This window comes from Opisthocomus hoazin, chromosome 33 (genome assembly GCF_030867145.1).
Source record: "Opisthocomus hoazin isolate bOpiHoa1 chromosome 33, bOpiHoa1.hap1, whole genome shotgun sequence".
NCBI classification, from domain to species: domain Eukaryota; kingdom Metazoa; phylum Chordata; class Aves; order Opisthocomiformes; family Opisthocomidae; genus Opisthocomus; species Opisthocomus hoazin.
In genome coordinates this window covers 4127373-4145160 of record NC_134446.1, presented here as the reverse complement: position 1 = coordinate 4145160, position 17788 = coordinate 4127373, and the positions used below count along the sequence as shown (strand labels likewise).

At 60.3% G+C, this 17788-nt stretch overlaps 2 protein-coding genes across 2 annotated transcripts; one reads left to right on the top strand and one right to left on the bottom strand.

Moving 5' to 3' along the window:
• Positions 1–862: 862 nt before the first annotated feature.
• Positions 863–13080, top strand: SLC27A5 (solute carrier family 27 member 5). The gene is made up of 10 exons (XM_075445899.1): positions 863–1404; positions 5414–5623; positions 6147–6305; positions 6837–6961; positions 7054–7248; positions 8932–9022; positions 9254–9452; positions 9548–9645; positions 10766–10896; positions 12681–13080. The coding sequence occupies exons 1-10, from the start codon at positions 915–917 to the stop codon at positions 12855–12857; spliced, it is 1875 nt and encodes a 624-aa protein (XP_075302014.1). The 5' UTR covers positions 863–914; the 3' UTR covers positions 12858–13080.
• Positions 13081–13539: 459 nt separating this feature from the next.
• LOC142365242 (THAP domain-containing protein 7-like) lies at positions 13540–17192 on the bottom strand. Its single transcript, XM_075445902.1, is given in 7 exon segments — positions 13540–13904; positions 13906–14161; positions 14257–14394; positions 15072–15181; positions 15183–15228; positions 16051–16130; positions 17122–17192. Coding segments are annotated over 6 exon segments (903 nt in total). The 5' UTR covers positions 17122–17192; the 3' UTR covers positions 13540–13631.
• Between the last annotated feature and the right edge of the window lie 596 nt (positions 17193–17788).

Below are 17788 nucleotides of genomic sequence, written 5' to 3'. Positions count from 1 at the left end.
ATGGAGGGGTTGGATGGAGATGTTGGGGTTGGATGGAGACATTGGGTTGGATGGTGAGGTTGCCATTGAATGGAGCCATGGGAGGGCTGGACGGAGATGGATGGATGGATGGATGGATGGATGGATGGATGGATGGATGGGTGGGTGGATGGATGGATGAATGGACGGGTGGATGGACAGATGGATGGATGGATGGATGGATGGATGGATGGATGGATGGACGGATGGATGGATGGCTGGATTGACGGATGGAGAGATGGATGGATGGATGGATGGATGGATGGACGGATGGATGAATGGATGGATGGATGGATGGATGGATGGATGGATGGATGGATGGACGGATGGATGGATCGAGAGATGGATGGATGGACGGATGGAGGTGTGGCTGAACAGTTAGATGGATGGAAGGAGAAACAGATCCAGTAGATTGAAGAGCTGGGCAGACAGGCGGGTGGGTTGCTGGACAGACAGACGTCAGCCAGCCAGCCAGATCCCAGCCACGCTGACGGACGGCCAACATCTCTCACAGAATCACAGGATGGTAGGGGTTGGAAGGGACCTCTGTGGGTCATCTCATCCAACCCCCCTGCCGAAGCAGGAGGCCGTGTTGGGCAGAGGCCGGCCAGATCCCACCGGCAGCAGGACGGACAGACGGACGCGCCGAGCACCGGTGCCGCTCCACGCCCCGAGGCAGGGCTCCTCTCCCAGGGGACAGCGAGGAACGAAGTGGGGGTTGAAAAAAAAACAACCCAGGAGAGGAAAAGAAAACAAAGCCGCCCTCATCCCGGCAACGCCGCCGGCAAACACGGCAAAGCCTCGCCGGGCGCCCGCAACCGGGGCAAGGTGCGCTCGGGGCGGACCTTGGCCGAGCGCGCGCAGCGGGTGCCGCCGGCGACCGGCACCCCGCGACGATGTCGGTGCTGGGGGCCGTCACGGCGGCCGGGCTGGTCTTGGCGGCGGTGGCGGTGCCGGCGGCCGTCGCTCGCTTGCTGCCCTTCTTCTGGGCCGACCTGGTGGCCTTCGCTAGCTTGGTGTGGGCGGCGGCGCGGTGCCGCTGGCGGCTCAACCGCCGCCCCGCCGTCACCCTCTTCGACGTCTTCCAGCAGCACGTTCGCCGCCGGCCGCGCCGGGCTCTGCTCCGCTTCCAGGATGAGGTTTACACCTACGAGGACGTGGAACGGCGGAGCAACCGGGCGGCGCGGGCCTTCTCCCGGCGCCTGGAGCCGCGGCCGGGGCAGACGGTCGCCGTCTTCCTCCCCAACGAGCCCGCCTACGTCTGGACCTGGGTGGCGTTGGCCAAGCTGGGCTGCCCCATGGCGTGCATCAACAGCAACGCGCGGGGACGGGCGCTGCGCCACGCGCTCGAGGCCGCCGGGGCCACGCTGCTCCTCGCCAGCGCCGGTGAGCGGCACCCGCCGCGTGGCGGGGGGAGGGGAGGACCCAGGCGGGTGGAGGGGGTGGGGGTGGGGGTGGGTTCGCTGGGTGCGACGTTGTGAGGTGTCGCGGTGCACACGCGTGTAGCGGGGGGGGTCGCTGGGGGCGGCGGTGCGTGTGGCTGCACGCGTGGCAGTGGCAGCATGCGTGTCTGCACGTGTGGCAGCGCATGTCCCTGGGTTTGCACGCGTGTCTGCACGTGTGTCAGTGCCCGTACACGCATTTACATGTGTGTCTGCACGTGTGTCAGTGCCCATACACGCATTTACACGTGTGTCTGCATGTGCGTCAGTGCCTGTCCATGGATTTACACGTGTGTCTGCACGTGTGTCAGTGCCTGTCCATGGATTTACACGCATGTCAGTGCCTGTACATGTGTCTGCACGTGTGTCAGTGCCTGTCCATGGATTTACACGTGTGTCTGCACGTGTGTCAGTGCCCGTACACGCATTTACACGTGTGTCTGCACGTGTGTCTGCACGTGCGTCAGTGCCTGTCCATGGATTTACACGCGTGTCAGTGCCTGTACATGTGTCTGCACGTGTGCCAGTGCCTGTACATGGATTTGCACGTGTGTCTGCACGTGTGTCAGTGACCGTACATGCATTTACACGTGTGTCTGCACGTGTGTCTGCATGTGTGTCAGTTCCTGTCCATGGACTTACACATGTGTCAGTGCCTGTACATGTGTCTGTATGTGTGTCAGTGCCTGTCCATGGATTTACACACATGTCAGTGCCTGTACATGTGTCTGCACGTGTGTCAGTGCCTGTACATGTGTCTACATGTGTGTCAGTGCCTGTCCATGGATTTACACGCATGTCAGTGCCTGTACATGTCTGCATGTGTATCAGTCTCTGTACATGGATTTGCACGCATGTCAGTGCCTGTACATGTGTCTGCATGTGTGTGTCAGTGCCTGTCCATGGATTTGCATGCGTGTCTGCACGTGTGTCAGTGCCTGTACACACATTTACACGTGTGTCTGCACATCTCTCAGTGTATGTCCATGCATTTGCAGGCATGTCAGTGCTGTACATGTGTCTGCACGTGTGTGTCAGTGCCTGTACATGGATTTGCATGCGTGTCTGCACGTGTGTCAGTGCCTGTCCATGGATTTACATGCATGTCAGTGCCTGTACATGTGTCTGCATGTGTGTGTCAGTGCCTGTACATGGATTTGCATGCATGTCTGCACATGTGTCAGTGCCTGTACACGCATCTACACACGTGTCAGTGCCTGTACATGTGTCTGCATGTGTGTCAGTGCCTGTACATGTGTCTGCATGTGTGTGTCAGTGCCTGTACATGGATTTGCATGTGTGTCTGCACGTGTGTCAGTGCCTGTCCATGGATTTACACACGTGTCAGTGCCTGTACGTGTGTCTGCACGTGTGTCAGTGCCTGTCCATGGATTTACACGGGTGTCAGTGCCTGTACATGTGTCTGCACGTGTGTCAGTGCCTGTCCATGGATTTACACACGTGTCAGTGCCTGTACATGGATTTGCATGTGTGTCTGCACGTGTGTCAGTGCCTGTCCATGGATTTACACACGTGTCAGTGCCTGTACTTGTGTCTGCATTTGTGTCAGTACGTGTACACGTGCCTGCATATGTGTGTCAGTGTCTGTCCATGGATTTACATGGGTGTCACTGCCTGTACATGTGTCTGCACACGTGTGTCAGTGCCTGTATATGGATTTACATGGGTGCCACTGCCTGTACATGTGTCTGCACACGTCAGTGCCTGTATGTGTGTCTGCATTCATGTGTCTGCCTGCACATAGATTTACACATGTCAGTGCCTGTACATGTGTCTTCACGTGTATCAGTGTCTGTCCATGGATCTACATGGGTGTCAGTGCCTGTACGTGTGTCTTCACGTGTGTCAGTGCCTGTACATGTGTCTGCATTCATGTGTCAGTACCTGTCCATGGATTTACATGCATGTCAGTGCCTGTACACGTGTCTGCACGTGTGTGTCAGTGCCTGTCCATTGATTTGCACGTGTCAGTGTCTGTCCATGGATTTGCACATGTGTCTATACGTGTGTCTGCACGTGTGTCAGTGCCTGTCCATGGATTTACACGGGTGTCAGTGCCTGTATGTGTGTCTGCACACGTATCAGTGTCTGTACATGGATTTACACGTGTGTCAGTGCCTGTACATGTCTTCATGTGTATCAGTGTCTGTCCATGGATTTGCACGTGTGTCAATGCCTGTACATGTGCCTGCACATGTGTCAGTGCCTGTCCATGGATTTACACGCACGTCAGTGCCTGTACATGTGCCTGTATGCATGACAGTGTCTGTCCATGGATTTACACGTGTGTCAGTGCCTGGGCATGTGCACGTGTGTGTCAGTGTTGGTGCATGCATCGCCATGCATGTCCCTGTGCATGCAGTTGCACGTGTGTCAGTCTCCACGCACATGTCTACACACGTGCTGCTGTCCATCCACGCATTTCCACGTGTGTCAGTGTCCACACGTGTGCTGGCACGCGCACCAGCATCTATACATGGCATTTGCACGCGTGTCGGTGCCTGTGTGTGTGCCCATACGTGTGTCAATGTGCATCCATGCATTTCCATGTGTGCATTTGCACGCGTGTCAGCGTCTGTGCATGCATTCCCACGCGTGTCAGCGTCTGTCCATGCATTCACACGCGTGTCAGCATCTGTCCATGCATTCACACGCGTGTCAGCGTCTGTGCATGCATTCCCACACGTGTCAGTGTCTGTCCATGCATTCCCACGCATGTCAGTGTCTGTCCATGCATTCACACGCGTGTCAGTGTCTGTCCATGCATTCCCACGCATGTCAGTGTCTGTCCATGCATTCACACGCGTGTCAGCGCCCACGCATGCTCCTGCACACGCGTCCCTGGCACGCGTGTGGCCGCGGGGCACCGAGGGTCCGAGACGTCGCTCGCGCTGGGGCTGTATTCGCACCCCCCCACCCCCCATCTCACACGACGTGGTCACCGCTGCCCGTGTGGCCCTTCGCACACGCGTGTGCGACGCCCCGCAGGTCACGCCAAGGCCACGGGTTAATCATCACCAGCCCCTTCCCGGGGTAAAGGTCCTTTACGGGGGTTTTTTTTGCGTCATGTTTTCGGGGAGAAAGAGAGAAAAAAACGCAGGGCAGGAGGAGGCGGGACCTGGCGGGACCCTCGGGGTGCCCGGCTGGGGGGGCTCAGGGTGCCCCGTGGGGGGCTGGGGGCACCCGTCGGATCGGGGCACCCTTAGGGGATGCTCCAGGTGTCCCCCTGGGGTGACCGAGGAGCCCTTTTGGGGTGCTCTGAGCGCCCGACTGGGATCCTCGAGGCTCCCGTGTGGGGGGCTGCGGGTGTCGGCCTCAGCTGGGGTCCTTGGGGCACCCATCCAGGGTGCCCACCCAACTGAGGTCCCTACACGATCAAGGGGTGCATTGGGTGCCCATCTGGGATCCTTTGGGGTGCCCATTTGGGGTGGCTGGGGTCCCTACATGATCAAGGGGTGCATTGGGTGCCCATCTGGGATCTTTGGGTGCCCACCTGGGATCTTTGGGGCACCCAGCCACCACGCCGGGGTGCCTGTCTGATCGGGGTGCCCATCTGGGGGTACATCAGGTGTCCACCTGGGATCTTTGGGGCACCCATCAGTGATGTCTGGTGCCCATCTGATCAGGGTGCCCATTTGAGGCTGCACTGGGTGCCCATCTCAGATCTTTGGGTGCCCACCTGGGATCTTTGGGGCACCCATCAGTGATGTCTGGCGCCCATCTGATCAGGGTGCCCATTTGAGGCTGCACTGGGTGCCCATCTCAGATCTTTGGGTGTCCACCTGGGATCTTTGGGGCACCCATGCACGATGCTGGGGTGCCCATCCGATCAAGGCACCCACTTGGGGTACACGGGGTGCCCATCCTTGACCCTTTTGGTTCCTCACTTGGGTGCTCATCCACCCGGGGCCGTGTCCCCGCTCTCCCTGCAGAGCTCCAGGCCGCCGTGGAGGAGGTGCTACCGGCCCTGCAGCACGACGGGATCCGTGTCTTCTACCTGAGCTCCACATCACCCACCCCGGGTGTCGAGGCCCTGCTGCCCGCCATCGAGGAGGCCTCCGATGAGCCCCTGCCCGCCCACCACCGAGCCGGCATCACCCACGAGTCCAAGGCCCTCTACATCTACACCTCCGGCACCACCGGTGAGGTTGTGGGGACAGCAACCCCCCCCAGTGCAGGAGGGGCTGCTCCTTGGAGAACGGCGATGGGGAGGGTCTGGGTGTGATGGGTGAGGAGCCCAAGGGGGTTGTCCTCCATGGGTTGGGTGGGTAAAGTTGTGCGGGTGATGCTGGAGAGGCTGGAGGCCTTTTGCCAGCCCCCAACGAGCCTGGGCCAGGTTCCTCCTGGCTGTGTCCATGCAAGGGTTGGGTATCTCCAAGGATGGAGACCCACCATGTCCCTGGGTCTGTCCTCGTTGGGACGGGGTGGGATCTCCCTCATCCAACCCCGAACCCAAAACAGATCCCACCCCAACCAACACAGGTGCATCTGGATGAGGTTCCTCACGGCTCCTCCCAGTGAGGTTTGGAGAGCTCTAGGGATGGAGACCCACCACCTTGAGGGAGGGTTTTTCCTTCCCATCCCACCCCTCATTCCCAGGACCTTCCATCCCACATGGAAACCTCCAAGGAGGACATTTCCCACCCTCTGCTCCCACCCCCCCAGGGCTGCCCAAGGCAGCGGTGATCACAGAGATGAAGCTGATGATGGTGGCCAACCTGGGTCGGCTCTGTGGCCTGAGGTCTGATGATGTCATCTACACAACGCTGCCGCTCTACCACTCAGCCGGGCTGATGATCGGGGTGGGAGGGTGCTTCGAGGTCGGTATGTACCCCCATGTCCCACGTCGCCTGGCCAGTATAGGGCAAGGATGGATGGATGGATGGATGGATGGATGGATGGATGGATGGATGGATGGATGGATGGATGGATGGATGGAGAAATGTGTGGGGAGAGGGAAGAGGAAGAAGGGAAGGAGCTGTGTCCATAGAGGGGTAAGGGATGGACAGTGGGGTGGACATTTGAGATGGACAGATGTTGCATGGAGATGGATGGATGGACAGATTATTTATGGAGATGGATGGATGGATGGATGGATGGATGGATGGATGGATGGATGGATGGATGGTGGACACGATGGACACTCGTGGGGATGGATGGATGGATGGATGGATGGATGGATGGATGGATGGATGGATGGTGGACACGATGGACACTCGTGGGGATGGATAGATGGATGGATGGATGGATGGATGGATGGATGGATGGATGGATGGATGGATGGATGGATGGATGGAGAAAATGGAAAAAAAGATAGAAAAGGGGAGGGGGAACCACCCTGCCTTGTCCCCACAGGAGCCACCTGCGTCCTACGGGCCAAGTTCTCCGCCTCCCAGTTCTGGGACGACTGCCGCCGCTACAACGTCTCCGTCATCCAGTACGTGGGCGAGCTCATGCGCTACCTCTGCAACACGCCCAAGGTCAGGTCCCTTCCAGCCTGAAATCCACCCCAGGGGGAAGGCGACGCCGCGGGGCGCGCGCCGAGACGGTCCCTCCCTTTGTCACCCCACAGCGCGCCGACGACCGGGAACACGGGGTGCGCATGGCCTTGGGCAATGGCCTGCGAGCAGAGGTGTGGGAGAAGTTCCTCCAGCGCTTCGGGCCCGTCTCCATCTGCGAGTTTTACGGGGCCACCGAGGGCAACGCCGGCTTCATCAACTACACCGGCAAGATCGGGGCTGTGGGCAGAGCCAACGTGTTCCTCAGGGTGAGGTGATGACGATGATGGTGGGGGGGAGCAAACGCTGACTGCCTTGAGGAGACCAATAGTGCAGCTCAAGTTGGGTTGATGCCAAGAGTGGGGGTCTCCAGCATACCCTCTTCACGGTGACGTAAATGGTGACCCACGCCCAGGGAAGCCAACGCCATCCATCAGGTTGGGTCGACACAAAAGCAGGATCTCCAAGCCCCCCCACTTTTCACACCCAAAAGAACCCCTCCCCACCACTTGGTTGGCCAACTCAACAGTTGACTCAAAGTTGAGTTTTGGAATGTCCACGGTCTACGGACCCGAGAAAGGCCACTTTGGTGTTGTTCCTCAGTCCCCAACCGCCCATGTGTCGAGCAGAAGCCGTGAAAACGAGGTTTTTCCCCACCTCTTCCCCCACAGTCGCAGCTCCCGGCATTCTCGGCATAGGCCTGGAACCGGTGATGTCTCCCAGGGGTCAGTACTGGGCCCAGTCCTGTTCAACTTCTTCATCAATGACCTGGATGAAGAGTTAGAGCAGGTTTGCTGATGACACCAAACTGGGAGGAGTGGTGGATACACCGGCAGGTTGTGCTGGATCCAGCAAGACCTGGACAGCCTGGAGAGTTGGGCAGAGAGGAACCTGATGAGGTTCAACCAGGGCAAGGGCAGGGTCCTGCACCTGGGGAGGAACAACCCCATGCACCAGTACAGGCTTGGGGTGGACCTGCTGGAAAGCAGCTCTGCGGAGAGGGACCTGGGAGTGCTGGGGGACGACAGGGTGACCATGAGCCAGCAGCGTGCCCTGGGTGCCAAGAAGGCCAATGGGATCCTGGGGTGCATCAGGAGGAGTGTGGCCAGCAGGTCGAGGGAGGTTCTCCTCCCCCTCTGCTCTGCCCTAGTGAGGCCCATCTGGAGTGCTGTGTCCAGTTCTGGGCTCCCCAGTTCAAGAAAGATGAGGAGCTACTGGAGAGAGTCCAGCGGAGGGCTGCGAGGATGAGGAGGGGACTGGAGCATCTCTGCTGGGAGGAGAGGCTGAGGGAGCTGGGCTTGTTCAACCTGGAGAAGAGAAGGCTGAGAGGGGACCTTATAAATGCCCATAAATATCTGCAGGGTGGGGGTCAGGAGGACGGGGCCAGACTCTTTTCAGTGGTGCCCAGCGACAGGACAAGGGGCAACGGGCACAAACTGGAGCCTGGGAAGTTCCGTCTGAACATGAGGAAGAACTTCTTCCCTCTGAGGGTGACAGAGCACTGGCCCAGGCTGCCCAGGGAGGTTGTGGAGTCTCCTTCTCTGGAGATATTCAAGACCCACCTGGACAAGGTCCTGTGGAGCCTGCTCTGGATGACCCTGCTTCAGCAGGGGGTTGGACTGGGTGACCCACAGAGGTCCCTTCCAACCCCGACCATTCTGTGATTCTGTGATTGCCCCACGGCTCTTTTCATTTGAGAGATCATCGCGATGAGCTTGGTCAACGGTTGGATCTATTCGATTAAATCTCATTTAAATATAAACGGCGATTAGGTCACACACAAAGCAAGTGGCCACCCAGGACGCTGGGATTGGGGGAGGGGAGGACGCATATCCCTGGGTCATAACGAGCAACGGAGGACCGGACCTGGCCCTGGAAGGAAAGTCTGCTCGCTCATTTTTTCTCCTCCCGTTTCTCTTCCACCCACCAGTTTCTCTCTTTGTCCCCTCCAGAGTTTCGCTCACTTTGAGCTGATCAAGTACAACGTGGAGGAGGACCAAGCCGTACGCGACGAGCGAGGTCTCTGCATCCGAGTCCGCCCCGGTAAGAAGAGAAGAGCCTTATGAGGGCCTTTTTAGGAGGAAAGGCAGGTTGAGATGCAGCCAAGCCACCTCCTGGTCCTTATCACCGTCATCTCGGCGGCTGGAAGCCACCAGAAACCCCTCAAAGAAAGAAGAATGTCACCCCCGAGCACCCAGTGGGACACGGAGGTGACATTCCCCAGGACCGAGGTGGTCGCTGACCGGCTTCCAACCCTCCTTTCCCTCCCTGAAGGTGAGACGGGGCTGCTGGTCGTGAAGATCACCAAGAACACCCCTTTCCATGGCTACGCGGGCGATTTCCAGAAGACAGAGCGGAAGATCTTGAGGAACGTCTTGGTCAAAGGTGACATGTTCTTCAACAGCGGCGACCTCCTCATGATCGATGAGGAGAGATTCATCTACTTCCAGGACCGCGTGGGAGACACTTTCCGGTAACTCTGATGCTCTCACCCCCACATCCGGGTGGGCAATGCCACCGGCCAGCCCAAATCGTCCCCCTCACAAGTTCATCCTTCATCTACTCTAGCTGGAAAGGTGAGAACGTGGCCACGACAGAGGTGGAGGCCACTCTTGCCATGGTGAACTTCATCCAGGAGGTCAATGTCTACGGAGTGTCCGTGCCGGGTGAGTACTTGGTGGTGCGGGAGGATGCAGGTTGGACCAAAATCAGAATCTGCTGATGTTTCAGCCATGGGATGTCCCCAAATAGTCCAAGCGGCCACCCAGAAGTCTAAAGTCGAATAGAATGGACCTACATGGATCATCTAGTCCAACCACATGGCCATTTCTGGACTCCTTGACCCAAAATGAGGGTGTGGTATTGTTTCGGGCTCGTGTTTCCTGCCACAGTGGTCCAAACAGCCACGAAGAAGAGCAAAACAGGACTAGGTGGCCCCAAACGAAGCATCTGTTGGTGTTTGGGGCAAGAAACATGTCCACATCATGGTCCAACTGACCACCAAGAAGGCTAAAGTAGGACTTACGGACCCAACGTAAGTTTCTGGTGTGGCTTTGGCACACCACGTGCACCTGTAAAGGTCTGAGTGGTCACCAGGAAGGTTAAAGGGGGACTTGGTTACCCAAACCAAGCATCCAGCATCGTTTTGGGCACGGAACATACCCCAAGTAGCCACCAAGAAAAGTAAAATGGGACTTGGTCGCCCAAAAGCAGCATCTGGTGGTGTTCCGGGCAACTGTCATGTCTCCATGATGGTCCACGTGGCCACCAGGAAGCATAAAGGGGAACTTGGGTGCCCAAAATTAGTATCTCTTGTCATTTTGGGCACCGTGTCCTCCTGTACTGGTCCAAGTGGCCACACAGAGGCTAAAACGGGAAATGTTCACCCAAAATAACCACCCAGCGTTGTTTTGGGTGCATGATGTGTCTCCATCATGGTCCTGATGGCCACATAGAGGCTAAAACGGGAAACGTTCACCCAAAATAACCACCCAGCGTTGTTTTGGGTGCATGATGTGTCTTCATCATGGTCCTGGTGGCCACACAAAGGCTCAAATGGGAAACGTTCACCGAAAATAACCACCCAGCGTTGTTTTGGGTGCATGATGTGTCTCCGTCATGGTCCCAGTGGCCACCAAGAAGCCTGAAGTGGGACACATCCACCCAAAATAACTGTCCAACATTGTTCTGGGCATGCAGCAGGTCCTCATCATGGTCCAGGTGGCCACCAAGACGAATGAGATGAGACTCGGTTGCCTCAAATAACCCCCCCGACATTGTTCGCAGGATGCGAGGGGAGGTGCGGCATGGCGGCCATCTGCCTGAAGGCCGGGGCGAGCTTCGAGGGCGAGAACTTCTACACCTTCACCAGGGACACGCTGCCCAGCTACGCCGCCCCCCGCTTCATCCGCATCCAGGTCAGCGGGCCCAGCTTCACCCTGTGGTGGCTTTTGGGGGGACGTTGGTTTTTCCGGTGATGGTGCCAGTTATGGCGGTGGGGTCGCCCCAGATCAATGACGTCAGGGTCACCCCGTGACGATGACCATGTCGGTCCCACCACTCCGATGATGGCGTCAAGGTCCCTCCTTTCCCATGGCAGCGGTGGTGACCCTGTGCCAACGGGTGGTCAGCTCGCGCCAATGCCACCACGCAGGTCCCCCCAGTTCCGATGACACCATCCGTGCCCCCATGCTGATGACGCAGGGGTCACCATTGCTGATGATGGCACCTGGACCCCCGCCCTGTGCTGATGACAGCAAGGTCCCCCACATCGCCGGTGACGGCGTTGAGGTCCCCCATTTCTGGTGACAGCGTTGGTCCCCAACATTGCCGATGATGGCATTGAGGTCCTCCATTTCTGATAATGACGTTGGTCTCCCACTTCGCCGATGATGGTGTTGACGTCCCCCATTTCTGATGATGGTGTTGGTCCCCCCACATTGCCGACGGTGGCGTTGAGGTCCCCCAATTCTGGTGACAACGTTGGTCCCCCCCACACTGCCGATGATGGTGTTGAGGTCCCCCATTTATGATGATGCCACTGTCCCTCACATTGCCAATGATGGTGTTCACGTCCCCCATTTCTGATGACTGTTGGACCCCTACATTGCCAATGATGGCGTTGAGGTCCTCCATTTATGATGATGGTGTTGGTCCCCCACATTGCCTATGGTGGCATTGAGGTCCCCCATTTCTGATGACAATGTTGGTCACCCCACATTGCCAATGATGGCGTTGAGGTGCCCCATTTCTAGTGACAACGTTGGTCCCCAACATTGCTGATGACGGCATTGAGGTCCCCGATTTCTGGTGACAACATTGGTCCCCCCCACAATCCAAATGATGGCATTGAGGTCCCCCACTTCTGATGATGGTGCCACTCCCCCACATTATCCATGATGGCGTTGAGGTCCCCCATTTCTGATCACGAAATCAAGGTCCCCACATTGCCGATGACGGCGCTGAGGTTCCCCATTTCTGATGACGGCGTTGGTCCCCAACAATGCCGCTGATGGCGTTGAGGTCCCCCATTTCTGATGATGGTGCAGGTCCCCAACATTGCCGATGATGGCGTTGAGGTCCTCCATTTCCGATGACTGTGCCGCTCCCCCACGTTGTCAATGATGGTGTTGAGGTCCCCAATCTGTGATGACAACGTTGGTCCTCCACACTGCCGATGATGGCATCCAGGTCCCCCAATTATGATGATGGTGCTGCTCCCCCCCACCTTGTTGATGACGGTGTTGAGGTCCCCGATTTCTGATCACGGCGTTGGTCCCCCACATTGCCGATGATGGTGTTGAGGTCCCCCACTTCTGATGATGGCCTTGGTCCCCCATTTCTGATCACGGCATTGGTCCCCCACATTGCCAATGACGGCATTGAGGTCCCCCATTTCTGATCATGGCGTTGGTCCCCCACATTGCCGATGATGGCATTGAGGTCCCCCATTTCTGATCACGGCATTGGTCCCCCCCATTGCCAATGACGGCGTTGAGGTCCCCCATTTCTGATCATGGCGTTGGTCCTCCACATTGCTGATGATGGCGTTGAGGTCCCCCATTTCTGATCATGGTGTTGGTCGCCCACATTGCCGATGACGGCGTTGAGGTCCCCCATTTCTGATGGCGGTGCCCAATCACTCCAACGCTGCCAACGCCCTCCATCTCCCCACTTCTGATGACATCACCCACCTCCACAGAATGCCCTGGAGACCACGGGGACCTTCAAGCAGTGCAAAGGCAACCTCGTCAAAGAAGGCTTTGACCCCAACGTCATCAAAGACCCGCTCTTCTTCCGCGATGACAAGAAGAAGTCCTACGTGCCCTTGAACCCTGACATCTATGCTGCCATCTTGGACATGAAGCTCAGCCTGTAGAAGGAACCGCGCCGCGCCAGGGCCCCCGCCATGGCCCGGGGCGATAATTGCCTCGGGGCAAGGCCGATTTGGGGCTAATCGGACTGGTTTTGGCTTCCTTCGGGGAGTTTTTAACGGCGCCGGAGCACAACGAGGGCGACGGGCTGGTCTCGGCGCTCGCCATCCCGTGCCCGCTGCCTCCGCGCCACGCTGGCCGCGGAAATTAAAGGCTTAATTCCAATTATTCGGGTCCAGGCGGACGCCGGGTCGCCGACGGCCATTTTCTGGGCGCTTGACCCTCTCGTTATCCCCTCCGGAGCGGGCAGACGGTGCCCAAAATCCTCCCCGCCGCCGGGAAGGAAACATTTCCTCAGCGCCGGCCTCTCGCTTGCCGGCGGGACCGCGCCACGCCGCAAAACTTCTCACCGAGCCCCTTGCGCTCACCGACCTGCGCCCAAATCGATTTATTTCCCCCAAATTCAAATTTTAACACGGCGTGAACCGGCTGGGGAAGGCGACCCCCGGGCTCACGCCGCCATCCCGGACTCGCACGCCGCGCCGCCGCGCCCGCCCCCCTCCCAGCCGCGTTAACCACCACCACCCCCCCAAAAAAAGCACCGATTTCTCCCCGCCCGATCGGCGAGCGAAACCGGCGCGGCGACGCCAGCCCAGCTCCCCGCGGCGAGCCGTCCCCCGCTTAAAATTTTTCGTAGAAAAGGCGAAATCTTTATTTACAAACCTTCCCGGCGGCACCGGGGCAGGGAAGAGGAGGAGGAGTTTTCCGCCGGGAAGTCTTCACCGTCCGCCGTCGCCGAGCGGCTGCGGCTCCCGGGGCTGGCGGCGCGCGTCGAGCGGGACGCGGCGCTCCCGCTGCAGCTCGCCCACGCGCAGCCGCAGCCGCTGCTCTCGCCGTTTGCAAGCCTGGAGCTGCCGCTGGGCTTTGTCGAGGGCGTCCAGGGCCGCCTCGGCGCGGCGTTTCCAGAGCAAGGCGCTGCCCACTTGGTAGCTGTGCTCGTTCTGGATGTACGCGCCGGCCGGCGGCGGGAGGCGGAGCATGTAGAGCGAGGGGGGAAACGGGGCGCGGCGCGGCCGGGGGGTCGGTTTCGGGGAGAGCCGGGGTGGTCGTGGCTTCTTCGTCGCCCGTGGCCACCAAAAGGCCGTCGGGGTGGGGAGCGCGGGCACCCGAAGGGCCGGGAAGGGCCGGGACGCCGCCGTGGTCGCCGGCTGGGGGGGCCCCGGGGTCTTCGCTTTCCCGGGGGAAACAGGAGACGTCGGCGGAGAAGGGGGGGGTCCAGCGGGGAAAGCGGGGGGTCCCGCCTGCGCAGGGAAGGAGGTGATTAAATTGGGGGGCGGGGGGGGGGGGACACACGACACCCAGAGATGTTTTGCCTCCCCCCCTCCCCACCCAAGGACTCACCTCCACCTCCTGGTAGCCCGGGGGGGTTTCGGGGCGTCAGTCTCGGGGGTGGGGGGCTTCGGCTTGGTGGCCCGGGGGGGTTTGGGGGCGGCCGACTCGAAGACGGTGGGCACGGCTCCTTCCTTGAGGCGGTGGTAGCCACTGGGGGGGGTGAGGAAGATTTTGGGGGGGTCAGTGGGTGGCATGGGGCACCTGGAGGGACCCCAAAGGCCCTGGGGGGGGCACCCTCATGGCGGTCATCATCGTTGGGGTGTCCCAAAACCCACAGAGACCCCAGAGGGTGCGGAGTCCTCAGGGTGCCCCCCCCCCAAAAACCCCATGGGGTGCCCCCCCCAAACCCCCTGGGGTGCCCCCAGGCTCTAGGGGTACCTCAAAAGCTTTGGGGAGGTCCCCAAAATGCTTTGGGGGGGGGCTTAGTGAGACCTGGGGTGTCTCCAGAGACCTGGGGTGTCCCCTGAGACCTTGGGGTTGGGGGTCCCTGGGGTTGGGGGGTGGTCTATGAGCCTCAAAAAGGGCGGAGGGGTCCCCTCAAAAAGCCTTGGGGTGGGGGTGGGGGTGGAACTCAGGGGCGATCCCCACCCCCCAAAGCCCCAGGGACCCCCAGAAACACTGGGGGGGGTTGGGGGGGGTGCTCAGACCAAACCATTCCCACCCATCGCGGGGGAGCAACGGACCCCCTTAATCCCCACTCTGGATGAGACCATTTGAAACCAAAGCGGGGGCGGGGGTTTGCTGTTAATTGGGCCGACCCATTCTCTGTGCAGGAAGGGGGGGGGTCCCGCCTCGTTAGGTGCCTCGTTAAGCGCCTCGTTAGCCACCTGAAGCCGACTATCTCGAAGCAGCTCTTCTCAAAGTGCTGGGAGCAGAAGTAGATGTACTTGGAGGCCGGGTCCCAGCGCCCCTCGCCGCTCGCGTCCCGCCGCCAGGCTGTTCTCCAGCCACAGCGCCCGCCGCGGGTTGTCCTTCTTGGGCAGCCTGGGGGGGGGGGGGGGGACACACGGGACACAGGGGGGGACACGGGGGGGTTGGGGGGGACACACAGAGGTCAGCTGCGAGGCGGCGGCTTCAAATTCTGCCCCCCCGGGGGTGTTTTCTGCGAGGTTGGAGGGGTGGCTCCCCCACGCACCAGCAAATGGAACGGTCCGGGAGGAACGGTTAAAGGGGATGGGGCTAAACCATTCCTACAAGGGGGGGGGGTGAGGAGCACCATACATAGTGTGAACCACTGCTGGGGGAGAAGACCTGGGTCAAACCATTGCTAAAGGGGGGGAAACAACACGCCTGGGACAAACCATTGCTAAAGGGGGGGGGGGGGGGGGAACTAACCTGGGTCAAACCATTGTAAGGGGGGGGGAACACAACTGGGTCAAACCATTGCTAAAGGGGTGAGGGAATACACCTGGGTCAAACCATTGTAAGTAAGGGAGGGGGGAATCCACCTAGGACAAACCATTGCTAAGAGAGAGGGGAATCCACTTAGGACAAACCATTGCTAAGGGAGGGGGGGGGGCACACCCGGGACAACCGATTGCTGGGGGGGAGAACGCACCTGGGACAAACCATTACTAAGGCGGGGGGAGAACGCACCTGGGACAAACCATTGTTAAAAGGGGAGTGGGGTACACCTGGGACAAACCATTGCTAAAGAGGGGGAACACATCTGGGACAAGCCATTGTAAGGGGGGGGGAGAATGCACCTGGGACAAACCATTGCTGAGGGGAACACACCTGGGAAAACCCACTGGAGGGGGGGGGGGGGGCACACTGGGACAACCCATCGCAAGGAGGGGCACCCACCGGTGGAAGGAGATGCCTCGGTTGCGGGTCTCGCGCGTGTCGCGGGTGCAGCAGCCGGCGGCAGAGCAGTGACGGGGCATCTGGGGGGAAGGGGGGGGGGGGGGTGAGAAGAATCTCCCCCCAGCAACCCCCCCCTCCCCCCCCAAATTCAATGCAGACCCTGCTCACCATGTGTGCCACCCAAACACCCCCAGCTGCCCCCCCCAGCACTGCAGGCCCCCCCAATCCCTGTGCTTCCCCCCCCAACAGCCCCAAGAACCACTCCAGACCCCCCCAAATTCCTGTGCTCCCTCCCCGAGCCCCAGGAGCCATTCCGGACCCCCCCAAATTCCTGTGCTCCCCCCTCCAGAGCCCCCACAGGCCACCCCAGACCCCCCCAAAATCCCTGTGCTAACCCCCCAACCCCCCCCTCCAGGACCCCCCCAAATCCCCCCAAATCCCTATGCTCTGCCTCCCAGTCCCATGGGCCACCCCAGAGCCCCCCCAAATCCCTGTGCTCCCCCCCCAGCTTCATGAGCCACCCCAGAGCCCCCCCAAACCCCATGCACCCCCTCTCAGCTTCCTGAGCCACCCCAGAGCCCCCCGAATCCCTGTGCTCCCCCCCAGATCCCCATGAGCCACCCCTGGCGCCCCCAAATCCCCCCCAAATCCCCAGGGTCCCCCCCCAGCCCCATTAGCCACACCAGAGCCCCCCCCAAATCCCCGTGCTCCTACCTCCCAGCCCCAGGAGCTCCCCCACAACTCCCTGTGCTCCCCCCCAACCCCAGAGCCACCCCAGATCCCCCCCAAATCCCTGTGCTCCCCCCCCAGAGCCCCATGGGCCACCCCAGAACCCCCCAAATTCCCGTGCTCCCCCCCTCCCAGCCCCAGGAGCCCCCCCCAACTCCCTGTGCTCCCCCCCCAGCCCACAAGAACCACCCTAAGGCCCCCCCCAAATCCCTGAGCTCCGCCCCCCCCCGCCCCCCGCCCGCCCCAGGAGTCCCCCCCCAGTCCCCACGCTCCCCCCTCCCGTTGCCCCCCCCAAGCCAGTCCTTGCCCCCCGCCCCCCCGATACCCCGGGCACGGCCTCACCTCGGCGCTCCCATCCCGCCGTCCCCCCCCCCCCCGCAACCCCGCTCCGCCCGCCGCGACTCTCGCGATACTCCCACGGCTCGCGAGAGCCCGCCCTCGCCCCGCCCCCTTTCCCTCACTGGCTGCGCCGCGCCTGCGGGCGGAGCGTCCTCCCCCCCCCGCCCGTTCCGCTCCTTTATTTGCATGCAGCGCTGTCATTGGCCAGGCGAGCCCCGCCCCATCCTTATTAGCTATGCGAGCCACCCCTCTGCGCCGCGGGAGTTTCAAGGCCCCCCCCCCCCCCCCCCCCCTCAGATTTTGGGGTGTTTCAAGGTCCCCCCCCAGGGCCACTCTATGAGGGTTGCGGGGGGGGCGGGGGCGTTGAAACTCCCCTTGCCAAAATTGGGGAAAAGAGTGTTTCGAGGTCCCCCCCGACAAAGTTTTGGGGTGTTTCAAAGCCCCCCCAAACACAGGGCTTGGGAGTATTTTGAGACCCCCTCCCCATAAATGTGGGGCGGGGGGGGTGGGGTCCCCCCAGCAGGGGCTTGGGGAGGATTCCAAGACCCCCCCAATAAAATTTTGGGGAGAGTTTCAAGGCTCCCCCCAACATGGGCTCTGGGGGTGTTTTGAGCCCCCCCCCGAGTCCTCAGGGCCACTCAGAGGCGGATCCATCTTAAAGGCACTTTAA